This window comes from Sardina pilchardus, chromosome 2 (genome assembly GCF_963854185.1).
Source record: "Sardina pilchardus chromosome 2, fSarPil1.1, whole genome shotgun sequence".
Classification (NCBI taxonomy): domain Eukaryota; kingdom Metazoa; phylum Chordata; class Actinopteri; order Clupeiformes; family Clupeidae; genus Sardina; species Sardina pilchardus.
The window spans coordinates 10,270,591-10,288,797 of record NC_084995.1 but is presented as its reverse complement, the minus strand read 5'-3'; the positions used below and the strand labels follow the sequence as shown (position 1 = coordinate 10,288,797).

Below are 18,207 nucleotides of genomic sequence, written 5' to 3'. Positions count from 1 at the left end.
TGTACATTGCTACCCAGTGCTTGTCGTATGATTTTTCAACCAAGTGTTAGTACCCATACAGATGGCTTTTCAGCCAGCATCCACATACACATACAGGTATGAATAATGATATCCACACAAGTGAGCAACTAAAAACATCATAACAGGATGGAACAGGGGCCAGCGGAGCTGCACGTGTGGTCAACAGAGAGCGCTGGCAGCCATGGAGGGACCGTCTCTGAGCCTCTCGCCCTTGTGTGAGCACATCTGCCTCTCGCCCTTGTGTGAGCACATCTGCCCGAGCACACTTTGGTTCTAGGTCACGCTGGCTCTGCTCAGGATAGGGAAGGGGCACACTTGGAGGTGCTGCAAAAATAGCAACATAAGCAATGGAGACTGTGCTATGACAAAAGGCACAAGGTCTCACACACTCCCTGCCCTGAATTTAAGCCTCCGTGCCTTTGTGTCTTTATTTGAAAAGCACAGGCATCCATATTTCACTTGAGAGACTTGAATTAATGTTGCACCAACGGCATGTACTGTATGGCAGTTAGTGTATTCCATCTTCAAATAGTGCAGAAGGGATATTACAAAGGCACACAATGCACCACACAGAAAAGCAGATGTTTACAACAATTGGACATCTGCATCTCAGAGTGGACAGTGACATGCCTACAGTGCAATGCCATATATGACCTGGAGACATCTCCATGCAGGAGAAAGAAAACAGTTTCTCCCTGATTAGTTGGTCAGCATTTTGCTCACACAAGGATGTCATGTCAAATACAATCAGTCATCCTCCCATGTGAGCAGGCTTTGTCCCCTTTTTCCTTCTGGTTCATTCATGCATTCAGAGATGATTACCTCACACATAATCAACATTGACCACATCCCTGAGCTCTCAGACCAATGGGGGCCAGAGAGAGGCAGGAGAAAGGGAGAGGCAGGGGGATTTGATAGAGATGGAGGAGAATAGTGAAGCAGATGGACAGAGAGACACAGGACTGGGGAGATAGCACAAAGAGAAGAAGAAATAAGAAATCAGAAAAAAATAAATGAAAGAAACAGACTGTGTGTGTGTGTGTGTGTGTGTGTGTGTGTGTGTGTGTGTGTGAGTGTGAGTGTCTGTCTGTCTGTCTTGTTTTTGCGTGCGCGTGCATGCATGCATGAAAGAGAGATGGAGAGAGAAAGCAGGTTTAGGAACATTTCAATTACTGTCTATGCAGACAACAAAGGCGAAGAGTACAAGAGACTCTAACAGTCTTTAGCCCTGAGGGAAACTCATTTCGCCTCCTTCCCTTTTCCCTCTCCTTTTCTGGGCCCAAATTATGGTGCGGAGAAATTGAATATTTAATGCATTTCTTTAGCTGCACAAGCAAAGGTTCCCACACTTCCATATCATTAGATATCATCTTCAGACAGCAAGCAACCCTCTCTTTTTACACTCCAATTCATGTACAGCGCGTCAAACACATTGATGGGGAAACATTTGTCTGTTGGCTGCGTGATATGTGGCAATTTGGTGCCCAATATTTCAGAATGATTGCCTGGTTTTATCTGAAGATTATTAGCAAACGCTGCATTTAACCATCATAGCCATAATCCTGTCCTATTTACTCACTATCAGTGTGTTTGGATATCATAAGATTTCATGACATATTTGTGTGTGTATGTGTGTGTGTGTGTGTGTGTGTGTGTGTGTGTGTGTGTGTGTGTGTGTGTGTGTGTGTGTGTGTGTGTGTGTGTGTGAGTGAGTGAGTGAGTGAGTGAGCGTGGTGTGTGTGTGTGTGTGTGTGTGTGTGTGTGTGTGTGTGTGTGTGTGAGAGAGAGAGTGAGTGAGTGTGGTGTGTGCGTGTGTGTGGTGAGAGAGAGCGAGGGAGAGTCCCTTACATTCTGCAACAGTTTTTCTTTCTTCTCATTTACTTATTGAAACGTGTGTGTGTGTGTGTGTGTGTGTGTGTGTGTGTGTGTGTGTGTGTGTGTGTGTGTGTGTGTGTGTGAATGAATGTCAGCCCCATAGCCCTCATGTAACTCACACTCTGTGAAAAAAAACTGTCCTCTCAGGTCAAGGTTGCGATTCCACTTGCTTGGTATAGCCCACTGGCCACGAATGAAATGTATTGTCATTTCAGGTGTGATTAACAAAATTATGCGTCCTTGCTATGAGAAACCCAAATACTGACCATTAACAAAGTTCCACCAATGTACAGTAATGGAAGAGCACTTCAAATTTTCTTCTTCAGCACTTCTTTTTCTCACTTCAAAGATGCTAAAATCAAGCAGCCTAATCAAACTCGTATGGTACATCAGCAAAATATACACTGACAGAAAACGGGCATAAAAACCATGGCTTGGGCTACTTGATCGACGACGTCCTCCCGCCTCATATGCACGCAACCAATGTGGGGAGGGGGGAGAGCGATGAACGTGAATAAATCGGTAGGCTATCGCTGAATGCTTACCGAGAGAACTGGAGAGTCGGCCACTGTCTCTCCGGCTGTTGGAATACTCCACATGCTGAAAACACTTTGTCCAAGTAACCAATGGATGAAATACCTTCGGTTTCATTGGAGGGATTACTATTTGACAGCAACGCATAGACTAAAACTTTCCCATAACGCAGCTTTCGTCCAGTTCTGTTCGCATCGTCTCATAGTTCTTGGAGACCTAACTTCGAAAGGTGCGCAGACCGGGACGGGAAAAAACACTACCCTGCACGGGTCTCACCTGTGCACATGGACGCTATTTCTTTTGAGGAAGTAACACTGCTGTCCTCTCTGGTAAATAAATGATTTGCCTATAATAATAACGCGGGTTGATATTAATACTTTAACCATATCCAATAGACTGCCATTATGCTGCTGCAGGCTACAAGATAGCTTGGTGTACGAGCGTAGGCTATGTATGAGAAGCTCGGACTAGAGTTGAACTTCAAACTTGTCTCACGGAATGTAGTCTAGGCTAGGCTATTGCCTAATGATATGGCTTAAATGTTGGCGCAGCAGCTCGTTTGCAAAGTTGATATGATCCATCAGTCTGTGCTTATGTAATTGATGATGAAATCGATATGGTTCACAGTGTATTCACTTACAATAGGGAACAGAGACACATTTGAAAGAATGAAGAGTCCTTGGGAGAAGAATGCTCGGTCGAAGTGTTGGTCTTAGACCGGTTGATCAGATGCGCCGATGGGAGGGAATGATACTCACCCTACGCTGCTGCTGGGCTATAGCCACCGCGGCCACCTCCGTTGATGCCGCTGACCCCCTGAGCTGGCTCCTGTCGGATAAAGGACCGTTTCACCGCGCACCGGAGTTCACGGAGTTCACGGAACGATACGAACACGGCTTTACAACGAGATACAAGATTTACAGGTGAGATGCGAGACCTGCGAGACGAAAGGTGCCAAAGACCAAACAATTTTGTGTTTGCTGTTTTGAAAAAGCGGTTGTGTCTTTGTTCCGACTTTATATGTAAATGTGTATGCACATTGCACACGTGTGCAGAGTTGGTCTAATTAGTTTGTAATTGTCATAGGCTACATCATTACTATTTAATTATGCATTTGGCTGTGTTGTGTCATTGCAAGTGGTTGCGTGAAGCAGGAACCACAGTCTATTTTTAGTCAAATAGAATGAAAATAGTGAAACACAAAAAAATGCCTTCTGTCTCTGGGCTCATATAAATCCTACTGGTCTTTCCATTTACTGTGTTCCCTCCCTCTTGTGGTGGAAGCAAACAATCTTCTCATATTATGATAATTCTGATAATTAAACTGCAAGCCCTAATCACTTCATACTGATCAACAAGTCAACACAAGCCTATACCCTATTTTAATAAAGGATTAATGACATCTCCTCATAATGAGATATTATCTTGACAGATGAAAACTATTTTTACATTTTCTTTTATCGGTCCTGTAATCTCTAGGGAAATCAATGGCTTGTGACAGAGCCAATAAAATAGCAGATGTCTCTCATGAGCAAGAAGATCCATAAAAATAGCCCACAGAACCGGTCCATGCCCATATGTGGCATGGCTCTGCTGTAATATAACAAGATGTTTGCTGCTCAGCACTTCCTTTGAAGCTGAGCTTTCATATTTGACATTCAAGGTGCATGATGTGAGTATGACTGTGTAGGGAAATGCATTACATGCAGCCATCATGGGCTACTCTGAGAGGAGGGAACATAAAATGACTTACTTTTGGACTATACTTTAAACTTAAATTGTTATCCAAATTCAATCTGAATTGCACTGTGTTGTTGAAGTAGTATTTTATTTCAGTATTAACACATTGATACTAATTTGCTAATTATACAAATATGTTTCACAGTGCATCAAGGGAAGCCATAATATACTACTGTAATGTTGTGTGGCTGTAATGAGTATATCCTATCAAATACTTTGCTCAATAGAATCAGATTTTTACTGTCACACAAGGAAATAACCAGTAATAGTAGCCAGCAGATCTTTTACAGCTCTGTCGATTCTAGAGTGGACAGAAGACATACGCTGCTCCATTAGATCATATTGCACATGTTCCAAGTTTATCTGTGTCGTAATACTTGACGAAGGACCACATAAAGAGCCGTTGAATAATACTGATGGTACAACAGGGCAGACAGTTTACCCAGTGTTTCTGCCAGCAGGTGTTGACTGTGATGATGATGATGATGATGATGATGTTGCAGCAAGTAAGAGATTACTGCACTCAGGCCTGCATATTATTAGAGTAATAATAAGCACATTATCATTATTATAAAGAATCCAAATTGTGAGATGTAAATATTATAACTAAATTTAATTAGTCTGTGAAAAAAAATTGCAATCTTTTAGAATAGTTCTAGTTGGTTGATGGGAGACACAGTTATCATATAGCTATTTCATGTTTATTTATTTATTTATTATTTTTTATGTTATGGCATGAAAAGAGGGCAACAATGCATAATGTATGTAAGAACTGTATGCCATGAGGATTGAACAGCGTCCTCCTCAAACACTCTCAGATGTGGGACCCTGTATTCTGTGTGCGATAACATGTAGCAGTGCTGATTAGAGTGTGGGCCTCAGCACCTCGAGCACCTCGCCCCCCAACCCTCCCCCCCCCCCCCCCCCCCCCCCTCCCGGATGCCATCTCCATCGCCTGTGGTCCCCACTATTGCCTTTTGATTAGACGTAGCCCCAGGTCCCCACTGGTGGCTGCCAAAGGCCTCTCCAGCTGAGCGTCCCTCTGTCCCCCCGTGCTCCCTCGTGGGCAAGAGGCTGCTGGATGGTCCTCTGTGTGCGTGGAGTGCCCATCAAGCACCGGCAAGCAGCCACTCATCTCAGGCCTCGTTAGGCTGATTGGCTGTAATGATACACTCCATCCAACTGTCCACGGGTGGATCATTCGTTGCCTTTCTTTTTAATGTCTTTCAGAGACACTGAAATGATTGCCGCCCTCTCCACTCAGCCCCCAACAAAACTGGGAGAATTTTTTATATTTTTGATTTACAGGGATAAGTAATGGCATTGGGAGTTTTGATTTTCTGGGCTTTGCTTCTTCTTCTTCTTTTTTTTCAAACTTTCTTGGCATTCAAGTACACACAGAATAGCTTTAAAGGTCCACCAGGACATCTGATTGTAGCGGATGCTTTAAAAAAAACCTGCTGAGCTGACCCAGAGGTTTAGGGCAAACTGCCCGTCTTTGCAAAACAGTAAGCATATGTAAGTTTCACAGAGTACAGCATCGAATTCTTTTGTGGTTTATTAGGAACAATAAAACAAAACATGCTCATAGTTTTAGTGTGCTAAGAATGAAGTTATTTTCCCCACATTTCATTATTTGGAGACGTTAAAGACAATGAGACAACGTTTCTGTAATATTCAGTGAATACCGGCTGCTAATCACCTAGAGATAATCTTGAGGCTACAAGCCAGTTCCATTATGTATGAATGATGCAGATTAAGCCTCACGTTAACCTATCACACTTCCCGTTGGCATTCTGTGTAAACAGTGAGTGGGAGAGGAGGATCTCCGAAGCACTAAACAAAAAGACCTGGGCCTTGGGGCACAAGAACACTCTGTCAGCCTGCATAGAGAGGAAACTTGAGATGACTTGCTCTGCAGTTCATCTTCTTCCTGTTGTGTCTGAGTGAGTGTGTGTGTGTGTGTGTGTGTGTGTGTCTGTGTGTTTGTGTATGTGTGTGTATCTGTGTATGTCTGTGTCTGTGTTTGTGTGTGTATGCTTGTGTGTGTGTGTGTGTGTGTGTGTGTGTGTGTGTGTGTGTGTGTGTGTGTGTGTGTGTGTGTGTGTGTGTGTTCTTTCCCTAGGAAAAGAAAGGAAAGTACAGCTTGCAACTTCTGCTTGGTTTAATGTGCACATGCGTAGACAAGTGTGGGCAAGTGCAATGAAACATATTGAGTGCAGTGCAGGGTTTGGACTATTATTGCCAGTGTGTTGAGAGACTAGTTATTTAATAAGGTGATCTCTCAGCTAAATGGCAGCAGGAGTCACACTAATCTCACAGAAATGATGATCTCTTGAGGCCCCATCTCCCACTACCATCCCACGTCACAGTCCAAACAAACAACTCATCTGTTTGCTAGTAAACACAGCAGGAACAGTGGGTAGCAAAGTCTCTCAAATATCTCATTATAAAAGATTTATACTTGGCAGAATGAAATAAAGTTTCAAAGTTAGCTGTTGATACCCTGCAAACCCGCTGTGTTGCAGAGGACAGAAGTCTCCGTGGATGGGTGAGTTTACTCCGGTTGGTCCGTCTGGAGATTCCTCAACCCCCAGCACAATCAAGCGGCACCCACTGTGCCGGATTTACCACGGCAGTGAAGATAAATTGTGTGGAAAAAGAATAAGCACACTGTTTCTTTGGGAGCCGCGAGGAAAGCTGAGGGAGGGAGGGGGGGCTGAATCTGATTTGCATATTGCTGATTACATTTCTGTGTTTCACCAGATTGCATATTGTCCTGTTGTTCCCTGCCCCCACCTGACGCAGAGGCTGCATTGAACGCTTACCTTGCTTTGCAGAGAGTTTGGCAGATGGAGGGTCAACAGCCTGGCCTTGGAGAGGCAGGAGAGCAATGGAGTGGCTGCACCTCTTGACCCCGAGTTTATCCACAGCATCAGGGTGCTGGGGCGGAGGCCCACCCTGCAGAAGATAACAGACAACATCATCAAGAAGTACGGCACGCACTTCCTGCTCTCCGCCACGTTGGGAGGTACAGACACACACATATAAATGATATCGTTCTACTGGGTAACTGTTTTGATGTTGTGCAGGCAAAGCAACAGACCTTAGCTATTGCTGGTGCGCATAGCATCCATATACAGTACAAGCATGTCAAAACCAGACGGGTCTGTTTTACAGTTAAGGAAAAAAACACTTCTTATTCTTATTCTTCTACAGCATTCACCAATACCCTCCTTGGAATGGTCTTGTCTTAAGAAGGTTGTGTACGAGAACTCAGATTAAAAAAGTTAGGCCATATTTAGTAGTGTCTGTAGTAGATCTGAAAATAGGCACATTTGGTATGAACATTTGAATTTGTTTTTCATTTGAAAAAAAGCTAAATATTTTGTAAAATGCTGAAAATAATTATTCAGAGATACAAGAAATATAGTCATTTAATCCTAACATTTTGCATTATACTGTAACTGTAGCAATAATTAAACTGCAATAACCAGTTAAACAACGTCAGTGCTCAAAAGTTTGTAAGAGAGCCCTTGAGTTTGTGTAGATTCAATTTTTTTCCTAAGAACAAATCTCAGATAAGAAAACTGCATACAGTATGTGAGTTTTAGGAACGAATGAGGCCCCGGGCCTGATGTCCTGAATTATTCCCATCTCTCTTTCATGAATTTCTTATGTGTCCAGTGAAATGGTCTACTTTCACATGATTAGAGATGCACAACTGGAAATGTCCAGTCCTCCGTGCACTTACTGACTTGGGACACAATCCTATTTAGATCAAACTGGCCCAGTGTTGATATGAGATTCATACTGTAGCGAGTCGAAGAAACAACCTTACAGTATCTCCCATTCAGCCTCAGTTCAGATCCACTGTGGAAAGGCTGTTTACAGTAATGTATATAGTCAGTGGCACTGGTAGAGAAGAGTGTGACACCAACATCAATGGAGTCATTTCCGGAGGGGTGGGGGCGCACAGAAGTGCCAACAAAAGGTCATTAAGTGTTTAAATGTAGTCCAAGTCAGTTTGAATAAAGGCTTCCGTTGAAGCGCTAAATCTAATGCATTAAGTGACCCCTCTCTCTCTTGGGCTGTCAGGAGAGGAGTCCTTGACCATTTTTGTGGACCAGAGGAAGTTGAGCCGAGGCCCGGAGGTTGGGATCGATCTGAACAGCACCGCCGCGCTGACCCTGGAGGCCCTGCACCAGCTGGCCGCCTCGTACTTCATCGACAGGGAGAGCACACTGCGCAAGCTGCACCACCTCCAGATCGCCTCCTCCGCCATCAAGGTAACGCCGACAGCCACAGCAGCACAGTGGAGACACTGCGTCTTGAGAACAGGGCGACGACACAGGGAAGGGGAGCTGTGGGCTGTGTGTAAAATAGGGTCTTTTGCTGCTTTCACCTTTATGTTAATCAATAGTGTATTTGAAAATGATGTTTATCTATCTATTGATGCATCTATCTATCTTATCTATACCTCGCTGGTCAGCTGTATGGATAGGCATAGCTGCTTTGACAGCTTAAGGATCGATACGCTAGAATAAGAACAGGTGCATCTCATGATATGTTACATGGCAAATTTCACTTCCCGTTTCTTTACAATTTCAAGTCCACACTTCATGCCACATGCCTGTCTATCTCTCCTCTCCATTCCCCTGCTTAGTTCATAACGTTGGGCCTGAGCAGTTTTCTGATGAGCAGTCCTGAAAAGGGGCTCATTTCTGAAGTCCGGCTCTTGAGTTGTAGGCTTCATCAGCCATATTCATGAACATGTCCTTGAAGCTCTCCATACTGCTGTTGGCTATCTCTGTCTCTTTGTTGGCCATCTCTGTGTGTAAAGTGCTGCAATACTTCTCGTGTATTGGGTTGCTCGGTGGTTTATTGATCCGTCTTGAATGTTATCACCACTTAAAAGTAAACACAAAAACTTGAGTAGATTTGACTCATGCCAAGGCCAAGTCCCAGCCAGCCAGGAACAAAGCCTCTGGGCAGTTAGTGGATTGTGCCGACTGTATGAGCTGATTTATCTATAGGAGACTAATGGGAAATGCACATTCATCTAAATGCAGCAGACCTACTTCACACACATTGAGATTGCAGGGACAGTTGGATAGGCCTTGCTTTAAGTTATCAAGGTCCCTAGCTTTTCTAGTACATCTATCCAACACCCACTTGTGTAAGATATGATTAATCAAGTATCTCTCCTTGCTTTCTAACAAGGTTACTCAAAGTATCTGGGTAATTTCTGCCATATTTTTGTTTTTTTTTTGTTTAAATGAAATCTTTTTTTTTTTTTTTTTTTTTTTTTAAGATATTTTTTGGGGCTTTTATGCCTTTAATCAGACAGAACAGTGTAGGGTGACAGGAAACGAGTGGGAGAGAGAGCAGGGTGGGATCCGGAAAGGACCACGGGGCGGGAATCGAACCCGGGTCGCCGGCGTGCGGTGCAGGTGCCCCAGCCAGTCGCGCCACGACTGGGGCCATTTCTGCCATATTTTTTAGTGAGGTGTACCATTTCTGTGAAGCAGGTCATCACCAAGGACTTTCTTCCCAAATATCTTGTTGCTTGTTGATTTGGAATGACAAGCCATTATTAGCTGATTACACACACAGTACATATAGTTCTTCACAAGGACTAAAACTTTGTCAGATGGTGCATAGACATTTAATGACACTAGGATAAGATGCCATCAAGGTGAGAGGGAGAATCAGCAACCTGAAAGAGGATGATAAATCTGTGGCTTGATTCCATCGATATACTCCACTCTGCTTTGGCTAACTCCATTTGTTAGCTTATGAGGAAAATGTTAAAGAGAAGAGGCCTGGATGATTTATGGACAGGTTATAGTAATGTTAAAAGCAGACTCTTGAATACATCTTATTATGAGACGATTGAATGAGCTGCTGGATGAGAGATTAGATTGAAGTAATGCATTTAGACCTTTAATTAGAATCTATGAAGCAGTGTATGCAATGTTAGTTTGTTAGATTGATCTTCATTATACTGGCAGATGGTATAAGTCAAGGCATCCTGCACTGACATTTGCCTTGCGCAGTGGTTAGTGCAGTATATTATGTATGGAGTCGGTTCTTTTTCTGTTTTCGCTGGATCAAACGGAAAATGAGTGTTCAGTCCTCAGCTGCCAGTTATGCAGGGAGTAATGAAGCTGCACTAATAGTCTGTCTGTTCTGTATCAAATGATTTTAGATAAACCATTCGCCACTTCTCACTAAACAATGGAGACGATATGGAGGAGAAGTGTCGCTTCTCAGAGCGGTGGCTGTGGTAATTGTGGGGCTGTAGAAGTGCCAAACTGAGGAACGATACACTGAGAACAAGATGTGCTGGCTTTTCCCACGGGAGACTTTGCTGAAAGGCAGAATCGGTCACTAAGCTTGAAACACCGGCTTGGCATGGCATTTGTTCATAGCAGCAGTCTTCCGTTGATGAAGAATTGGAGGTATATAGGCACAGTGAGCCAAAGCCTTCGCCACCTGTCATTTTATCACTCAAACGTGGCCATGGAATTGCATTCAAATTAAACAAGACAGCAGGAGACTGCGGTGCAGGCCCAGAGATGAATATGTCAGTCACAGTGTGACATTTCACAGTGCAGACATTGAGCTTCAGTCCCATTCAGGATCAGGGCTATGGTTCCCGTTTCTTTGTCAGAGTTATCGGTATTATGTGAAAAGCGATTTGGTCGAGGAGGATAACGTGAACGATTCCTCAGTCATTGATTTTTGACAGTGTGGGAAGCACTATCATGCCAGACAGTGTCTGTGGGGCCTTTCTTGTTCTCTGCCAGCTTCCTTAATTAGACACTAGAATAGAAGACTGAACCAGCACATCAGTTCACACCACTGACCATCCGTCCTGTGTTTCTTGTTTTCACACTGTCACACTGTCACACTGTCTCGGTCTCACTGAATGTTGTGAAGAAAAATCATACTTCTTGTTAGTCTAAGTAGAGAAAAAAGGCTGCGTCTGTCAGAATATGTTCATATGTTTAGCACAGCTGATGTTGGGTGAAGTACAAAGACAGGCATACTTTTTAAGCTCAGTTTTCTCTGATGTTGACAAAGAACACATTCGTACATAAACAGGTGCTGTAAACATATTGTAGGGTTAGGGCTCTTTGAAGACGGCAATCAGAGAATCGCTCTCTTCTTGGCAGAAGGCTTTTGTTATGAATCACAACACAATGAATTACTCTGTGGGAGGACAGGGTGGGGGCGGGCATACTTCACAAATATGTTGACATTGATGGTGGACAGATAACACGATCACTAGCTCAGAGATCAGTCAACAGAAGACACACTTGAATAATGAACACTACACATACACTCTATTGGACACAAAAGGGCTGCATAAACGGAACATTACTGAGTTGGTCCACACAACAGTCCCACACCCATTGCTTACAGCAAACAAAACACCCACTGCATCCCACAACAAATAGATGTACTATTTCATTTGGACTGTGTATTAGTCTCCAATGCATTCGGTGTTTGTTTAGAAGTAAATGCACTGGTGCCTGCAGAGAATACTCTGACTTTAATGAATCATGCTGCAGCTGCATTAGCAAGAGCGTCAGGAACATTACAGCGCTGTGGGTGTAATGGAGTTGCAATTCTCTTTACCTCTTTATTTTGCTTCACTTGCCCAACTGGCTCTCTGCTGTCCGTGTCTTTTCCCCCCTCTCTCTTTCGCTCGGTTTCTCCCCATCTCTCGCTGTCCTTGAAATGATTTGTTTGGGTTTTTAAAACTCTGTTTGATTGCTTTTGGAAAGACGGAGTGATGAGTCCTGACAGCTTTTGCATATCAAAGCATAACAATGTGTTGTCTCACAGTGGGGATAAGGAGGACTGCAAACCCCCACAGACACTTACACAGTGGACACATGCACACATGCACGTACACGCACAGACACACACACACACACACACACACACACACACACACACACACACACTACCAGAGGTAAAAAGCCTATCTGAAGGAGGAGATTTCCGCTAAGGTCATATTCTGTAATATGCTAATGTATATGTCGTAATGTTAATGAAAGTGATAAATCTGATCCAGTTTGGATGTAAGGGGTTTCTCTTTGGGGCAGGCTAGATCTTTGCACTAAGATGGAAGTTCTTGAATTATCCTGTTAACAGTTTAACAAACAGGCCAAGAACATAAGAAGAACATAACAAGAACAAGAACAAGAACATAAGCTCCATGAAGGAGTTAGTTATTTCACTTTTGTGGCTCTTCAGAATGCTGCAGAAAGTTCCGTCGACATGAAACTCCCAACAGTCTGATAATTCTGTATAATGACCACTGCAAAAAATGAATGACCACTGCAAATGGCACCGGGCTTTGTGCTTTAGATTAAAATCTTTCATATTATTCTGTGAGTAGTTTGTGCACTTATCGTAATAGGACTTCTCAGAGAGTGAGTCAGCAAGTAATACTGTATGTATGCAACATCTGAGACTTTCAAAGTCTATTTGTTTGGCATATTTTTTTTTTCTCTGCAAAAGCCACGGAATATTACCAAAATAGTTTTTAAAGGCATATTGTGAAATGTCTTTTCTTGTTTTGGCAAGTTGCTGTATAATAAGCAGCATAATGTATTATCTGCTGGTCATTATAGGAAAATAATTCTCTGCTTTTTGTCAGGGTCCTGTTCGCTCTGTCGGGATTTATTTCTCGATAATGACCGGCAGCAGACAATGATCCGGTACTTAACCAGCTATCCACAGATAAAACTCATTAAAAGTGCAGAATGGCCACTCTGTTGTTTGTCTGCAGGTGACTGAAACAAGGACGGGCCCCCTTGGATGCAGTAACTATGACAACCTTGACTCTGTCAGCTCTGTACTGGTACACAGCCCTGAAAACAAAGTCCATTTGCAAGGTGAATGCTCACTAATTCTCATGCATCATCAAGCAGCACACCTGATTATTCAACAGATAGCTCCTGTCTCTAAACTAGCACTGTTACCATGGGACCACACACTGTTCAGCAAAGCAGCAGCGCTACTCAAGAGGCATCTCTCTCTCTCTTTCTCTCTTTCTCTCTTTCTCTCTCTTTCTCTCTCTCTCTCTCTCTCTTTCTTTCTCTCTCTCTGTCTGTCTCTTTTTTGCGTTCTCTCTCTGTGTAATGGATAAAGTAATTAATGAGTTTGACTAAATCACTCCTGTGACTTGATAAGTCATTTGTCTCATGATTGCCTTGATTGTTAATTAAAAGTGTTTTAGCACCTGCAGTAGGCTCTCGCAGACACCGCCCAGAGGGATTGTTTACTTCACTCTCTGCCATCCTCTCACTTGCTCACAGGACTCCAGGTTGTTCTGCCTGCCTACTTAAGAAACAGTTTCATCCAGGCTGCCTTGGGCTACATTGGCTGCAATTCGGAGGGCCAGTTTGTTTGCCGACAGAACGACTGTTGGTGCCAGTGTCACCCCGGCTTCCCACAGTGCAACTGCCCCCGGCAGGAGTTGCACTCCCTGGAGGCCAGCCTACAGCGTGTCAAAGAGGCCTGGAGGGTGGCGAACCAAGAGTTTGAGGAGTCAGGTGCTTCCTTCAGTTTCTTTGTCTTTGTTCAGTACCAAAGTGCTGAGTTATTACAGAGAATCTTCTCTCCAGTGAATTATTGCCACAGTTTCCCACAGCATGGGATTTTCTAGAAGCTGAGACAGTAATATCTTACCCGCATTGAATAGAGAACTGCCATTCAGTTATGCTGTAAGACCCAACATACTGACGTAGCGGCCAATGATGTACAGTGGTCTGTCTCAGAAGTCCAAAAACTTTAGATTCATTCAAGTCATTGCACAGATGAATAATCGACATAATAATGTGAGTTTGAATAATTCATTGTGATCTACTTACTTAGACGAGTTCCAGAGCTTTGTGGGTCAGCTTCCGACACACTACGCCCTGAACTCGTCAGCCATCCTGCGCTTGTGGAGGAGCGACGCCGGTCTGCAGCAGCGCTATCGGCAGCTGGAGACGAGCGCCAGCCAGCTCCTCGCCAAGGCCCGGAGAACCACTAACAAGCTCTTCAGCCTCAGCAAGAGATGCCACACTCAGCCCAAAATAGTCCTGCAGAGGGAGAGGTGGAGTGAATTTTATGGAGACTCATTAGAATCCCAGGCTTTGCTTTCTGTTATAATTATGCAAGTGTGTGTGTTTTTGTTTTATTATTGTTGTGGTTGTTATTGTTGTTGTTGTTGTTTTTGTGTGAGATACAACCATGCTAGAGAGCATGCTTTGAAACCAAAAAAAGTGTGTGCCTTTTTAGAGTGCTTTGAGAAATGCTGACAGAGTGGATGAGGCACTAAATGTTTTCTTTTTTTCAAGCGTGAAATTGCACCCTGTGGTACTCACTTGTGGATCATTCTTAGTTAATGGTTTCAAGTGAAGAAAAACAAAACTGTCGCCTACTCTGCTTATAATGAGGAAATACACCTTTGGCCATCATTGCTACTGCCTCTGGTGGTCTCATTGGACTGCTCACTGCAAAAGTCCACATTTGATTGTCACACTTAGTTTCATATAATGCAATGAAGAACTTTCCTTAATGCTGTTTTTCCCAACACACGCCATTCATCCATGCCCCACTTTGTGTTTTTATTACTCCAATTTGTTCCTTTTATTGCGCAGCAGCACTACAGCTATGACATTTTGTTATTGTTAGCTCTGATTTACAGCCTGTTGTTCCTCAGACCCATCTGGAAAAGTCTAAAAGCGCCGTGTCTTTTTCTCTCCCTTCCTCACCCCCAAGGCCCTTCGCGTACTGGCTGAGCTACATCCTCTCCATCCTCTACTGCAGTGAGAACAATCTCATCGGGCAGTACTCGGAGGACGGCCACAGCTGCACCTGTCCGTACGAGCACCGCTCCTGCCAGGGCCTGATCCCGTGCGCGGTGGGCGAGGGGGCCCGTTGCGTCTCGTGCTCGGCGGAGAACCGCACCCGCTGCGCCGGCTGCAACGCGGGCTTCACCCTGGGCCACGGCACGTGCCGGCACGCCGTGCCCGACTCCACGGACCACTACCTGGGCTTCGAGACGGACCTGCGCGACGGCGAGCTGCGCTACCTGCTGCAGCGGCGGGACGGGCGCATCTCGCTGCACGGCATCTTCGTCAGCAACGACGTGCGCCTCAACGCCTGGTTCGACCCGTCGTGGCGGAAGCGGATGCTGCTCACGCTCAAGAGCAACAAGTTCAAGTCCAACCGCGTGCACATGCTGCTGGGCCTCTCGCTGCAGATCTGCCACACCAAGAACAGCACCCTGGAGCCCGTGCTCTCCGTCTACGTCAACCCGTTTGGGGGCAGCCACTCGGAGAGCTGGACCATGCCCATCAACCAGCACGGCTACCCCAACTGGGAGAAGACCAAGCTCGATAATCCCCTCTACTGCTACAACTGGACTCTGACTCTGGGCAACAGGTGGAAGAGCTTCTTTGAGACGGTGCACTTCTACCTGAGGAGCAAGATCCGCGCCGACTCGGCCCAGGGGAACGGCTCGGTGTACCTGGAGCCGCTGGAGGTGGCCGACCCCTCCCAGAACCTGGGCTACATGAAAATCAACAGCATGCAGCTGTTCGGCTACAGCATGCACTTTGACCCCGAGGCCATCCAAGACCTGATCCTGCAGCTGGACTACCCGTACACGCAGGGCTCGCGGGACACGGCGCTGCTGCAGCTGGTGGAGATCCGGCACCGGGTCAACAAGCTGTCCCCGCCCGGGCCGCAGCCCCTGGACCTGTTCTCCTGCCTGCTCCGTCACCGCTTAAAACTATCCAGCTCGGAGGTGGTGCGGATACTCACCGCGCTGCAGACTTTCAGTGCCAAACAACCATATTCCATGGAGTATGAACCCACCAAGCTCTGTAGTTAGTTGGCCGATACAGCATATATTTTTTGCCAGTGCTCCAGTTTTTTCTTTTGGAAACACTTCCTGTGAATGCCCTCTTCATAATGCATTGTATGCGTATCTATATTGCATCATATGCGTTGCACATGGAATGCATAAGATGTTTGCTTAAGGTGTATTACAGCGTTTCATCATTTCTCATGAGGTTTTGTACTGTAGATTGTAGGCCGATAAACTACATAATGAGCAAAAACAAGATGGTTCATCATTTATTTGATGTGCATTAGTGTTTTTAGAAAAGCCTTTTCTTTGGTCACTTAAATTGAGTTAAACTTCCTCCATACCCTCCACAGTTTTTAGGTCAAGTGATATGATTTATCACTCCTAGGATGATATTATAGAGTATTCATTATTTTTCCACTCCATTGCATATGTTGTAGAAAGGCATGACTACGTATATGTTTACAAGAATTACGCTAAAAGCAAAACACTCTTAATGTGCTCCTTCACATTTGGCGGTTAATGATTTATGAGGACCCAAATGGCTCTGGTGTATTGCAGCTATTCTGGTCAAATGGAGGGGCAAATTGACGTCAACTTTCAAAGCGATGATGGTTGTGGTTCTTTGAAATGTTTGGTTTACTGGAAACAGTGTTTGCCATTTTTTTCCAAAGCTTTTGACAGTGAAAATATGAAGGAGATCATTGTTATAAATCATTCTGATTCCCATCATCTCCACCATCAAAGAAAAGTCTCAGTGTGACTACTGGTTAGTGACTACCCTGGTTAATCAAATCATAAATACATATAGAGATCAATCAATTTGTTTTGGCTGTTACAAGATAAATGTATTAAATGTTTTGGAGGGGCCATGTGTAGAACACTTAGTTTAAAATGTAGAAAAGGGACCTAAATAACAATGTGTGAAGATACATCTGAAGTGCCCATGGTCTGTATTGCTCTGAAGTTATTATGCTAACCAGCTATGGGTCATAAACTGTGGTCATATATCACTTTTAGGAGGCGCTGTATCAAAGACGCTCAGTAGAAGAGTTCTGTTGTGGGTGTACTGGAGCGTCCATATACTGTAGCTCCTAAAAGCAGAATCGAAACCATTCCTTTACACTATCGAATTACAATACCAGGAGATCCGAAGTGGCAGGCAGAGGATTGGCTTATCGCTGACTCTGGTTTGCTCATGGTGGATCTAGCATATTAGTTTGATTTGAATTTCTCTCATGTAGACGTTTGATCATAAGAGTCATCATTGTCTTTTAATAGACTTAGCATCAATCATTGTTATAAATCACAGTTCAGCCAGTGATGTCTATTCCCTGCTTAAGATCTTAAATACAAAATGACGACAAATTATGATAGGCTATACTTATTTCGGGACATCGTTGAATTAAGTAAATTTTACTAAGTATCTTATTATAAAGCTAATTTATGTGCATTATTATGTGTTCTTCAGATGAATGCTCCAATACACTCATAATGTACTGTATACTGTATGTTATCATGAAAGAACAACTATCAAGAATGATATTGTTTGTAATAATTGATAGTATGATTGTGTCCGTATGATGATTGCGCACCTTTGTTAAATGCACATTAAATGTGCTACACATGTTCTAAATGTGTATGTGCATTACATGCTTCATATAGAGGGTGTACAGACACATATGTGTATGTTATTGTTATGCATACATGTTTTGTATTTATATCATGAGACATTATACTTAATAATGGTAGTATTAGAGTTTGTACACTTTTAATACCTCAGTTGCTAGACTATCACACCTAGACATTATAATACATTATGAAGAAAGAGCATATGATACATTAAACAGGTCTTATTAATGCATCATGAAGAGGAAATTCAGAGGAAGTGTTGTCTTTTTTCTATTCAATCAGAATTGTATTTCAGACATATTTTACAGATTAATTCATTGTTGTTGGTGTTTGATATTAATTGCGTACTGTTAATGCAGTTTATATTTGTTATTTGTTGTGATGATATGGCATAATGATGCCACAGCTGAATCAAATAAAGAGTACAAAGGAGTGTTTTGAAAAAGATCATTATGTGCTATAAAATTTCTCCTCATTGACGTGCCGTTCTGCTGAGACTGTAATAATGAAGGTCCACTGGACTT

At 43.7% G+C, this 18,207-nt stretch overlaps 1 protein-coding gene across 1 annotated transcript; it reads left to right on the top strand.

The window, feature by feature from the left end:
- Positions 1-2,557: 2,557 nt before the first annotated feature.
- On the top strand, positions 2,558-17,903 carry brinp3b (bone morphogenetic protein/retinoic acid inducible neural-specific 3b). The gene is made up of 8 exons (XM_062553846.1): positions 2,558-2,759; positions 3,076-3,353; positions 7,011-7,201; positions 8,269-8,459; positions 12,980-13,085; positions 13,509-13,745; positions 14,068-14,290; positions 14,959-17,903. The coding sequence occupies exons 2-8, from the start codon at positions 3,121-3,123 to the stop codon at positions 16,073-16,075; spliced, it is 2,298 nt and encodes a 765-aa protein (XP_062409830.1). The 5' UTR covers positions 2,558-2,759; positions 3,076-3,120; the 3' UTR covers positions 16,076-17,903.
- Positions 17,904-18,207: the final 304 nt, after the last annotated feature.

Excerpts from the sequence above, each read along its gene's own strand:
- brinp3b (XM_062553846.1), top strand. The coding sequence starts at position 3,121 with ATGCTCGGTCGAAGTGTTGGTCTTAGACCGGTTGATCAGATGCGCCGA. Across the intron at positions 13,746-14,067 it reads CCAAGAGTTTGAGGAGTCAG|ACGAGTTCCAGAGCTTTGTG; the intron begins GTGCTTCCTTCA and ends CTACTTACTTAG. Across the intron at positions 14,291-14,958 it reads ATAGTCCTGCAGAGGGAGAG|GCCCTTCGCGTACTGGCTGA; the intron begins GTGGAGTGAATT and ends CTCACCCCCAAG.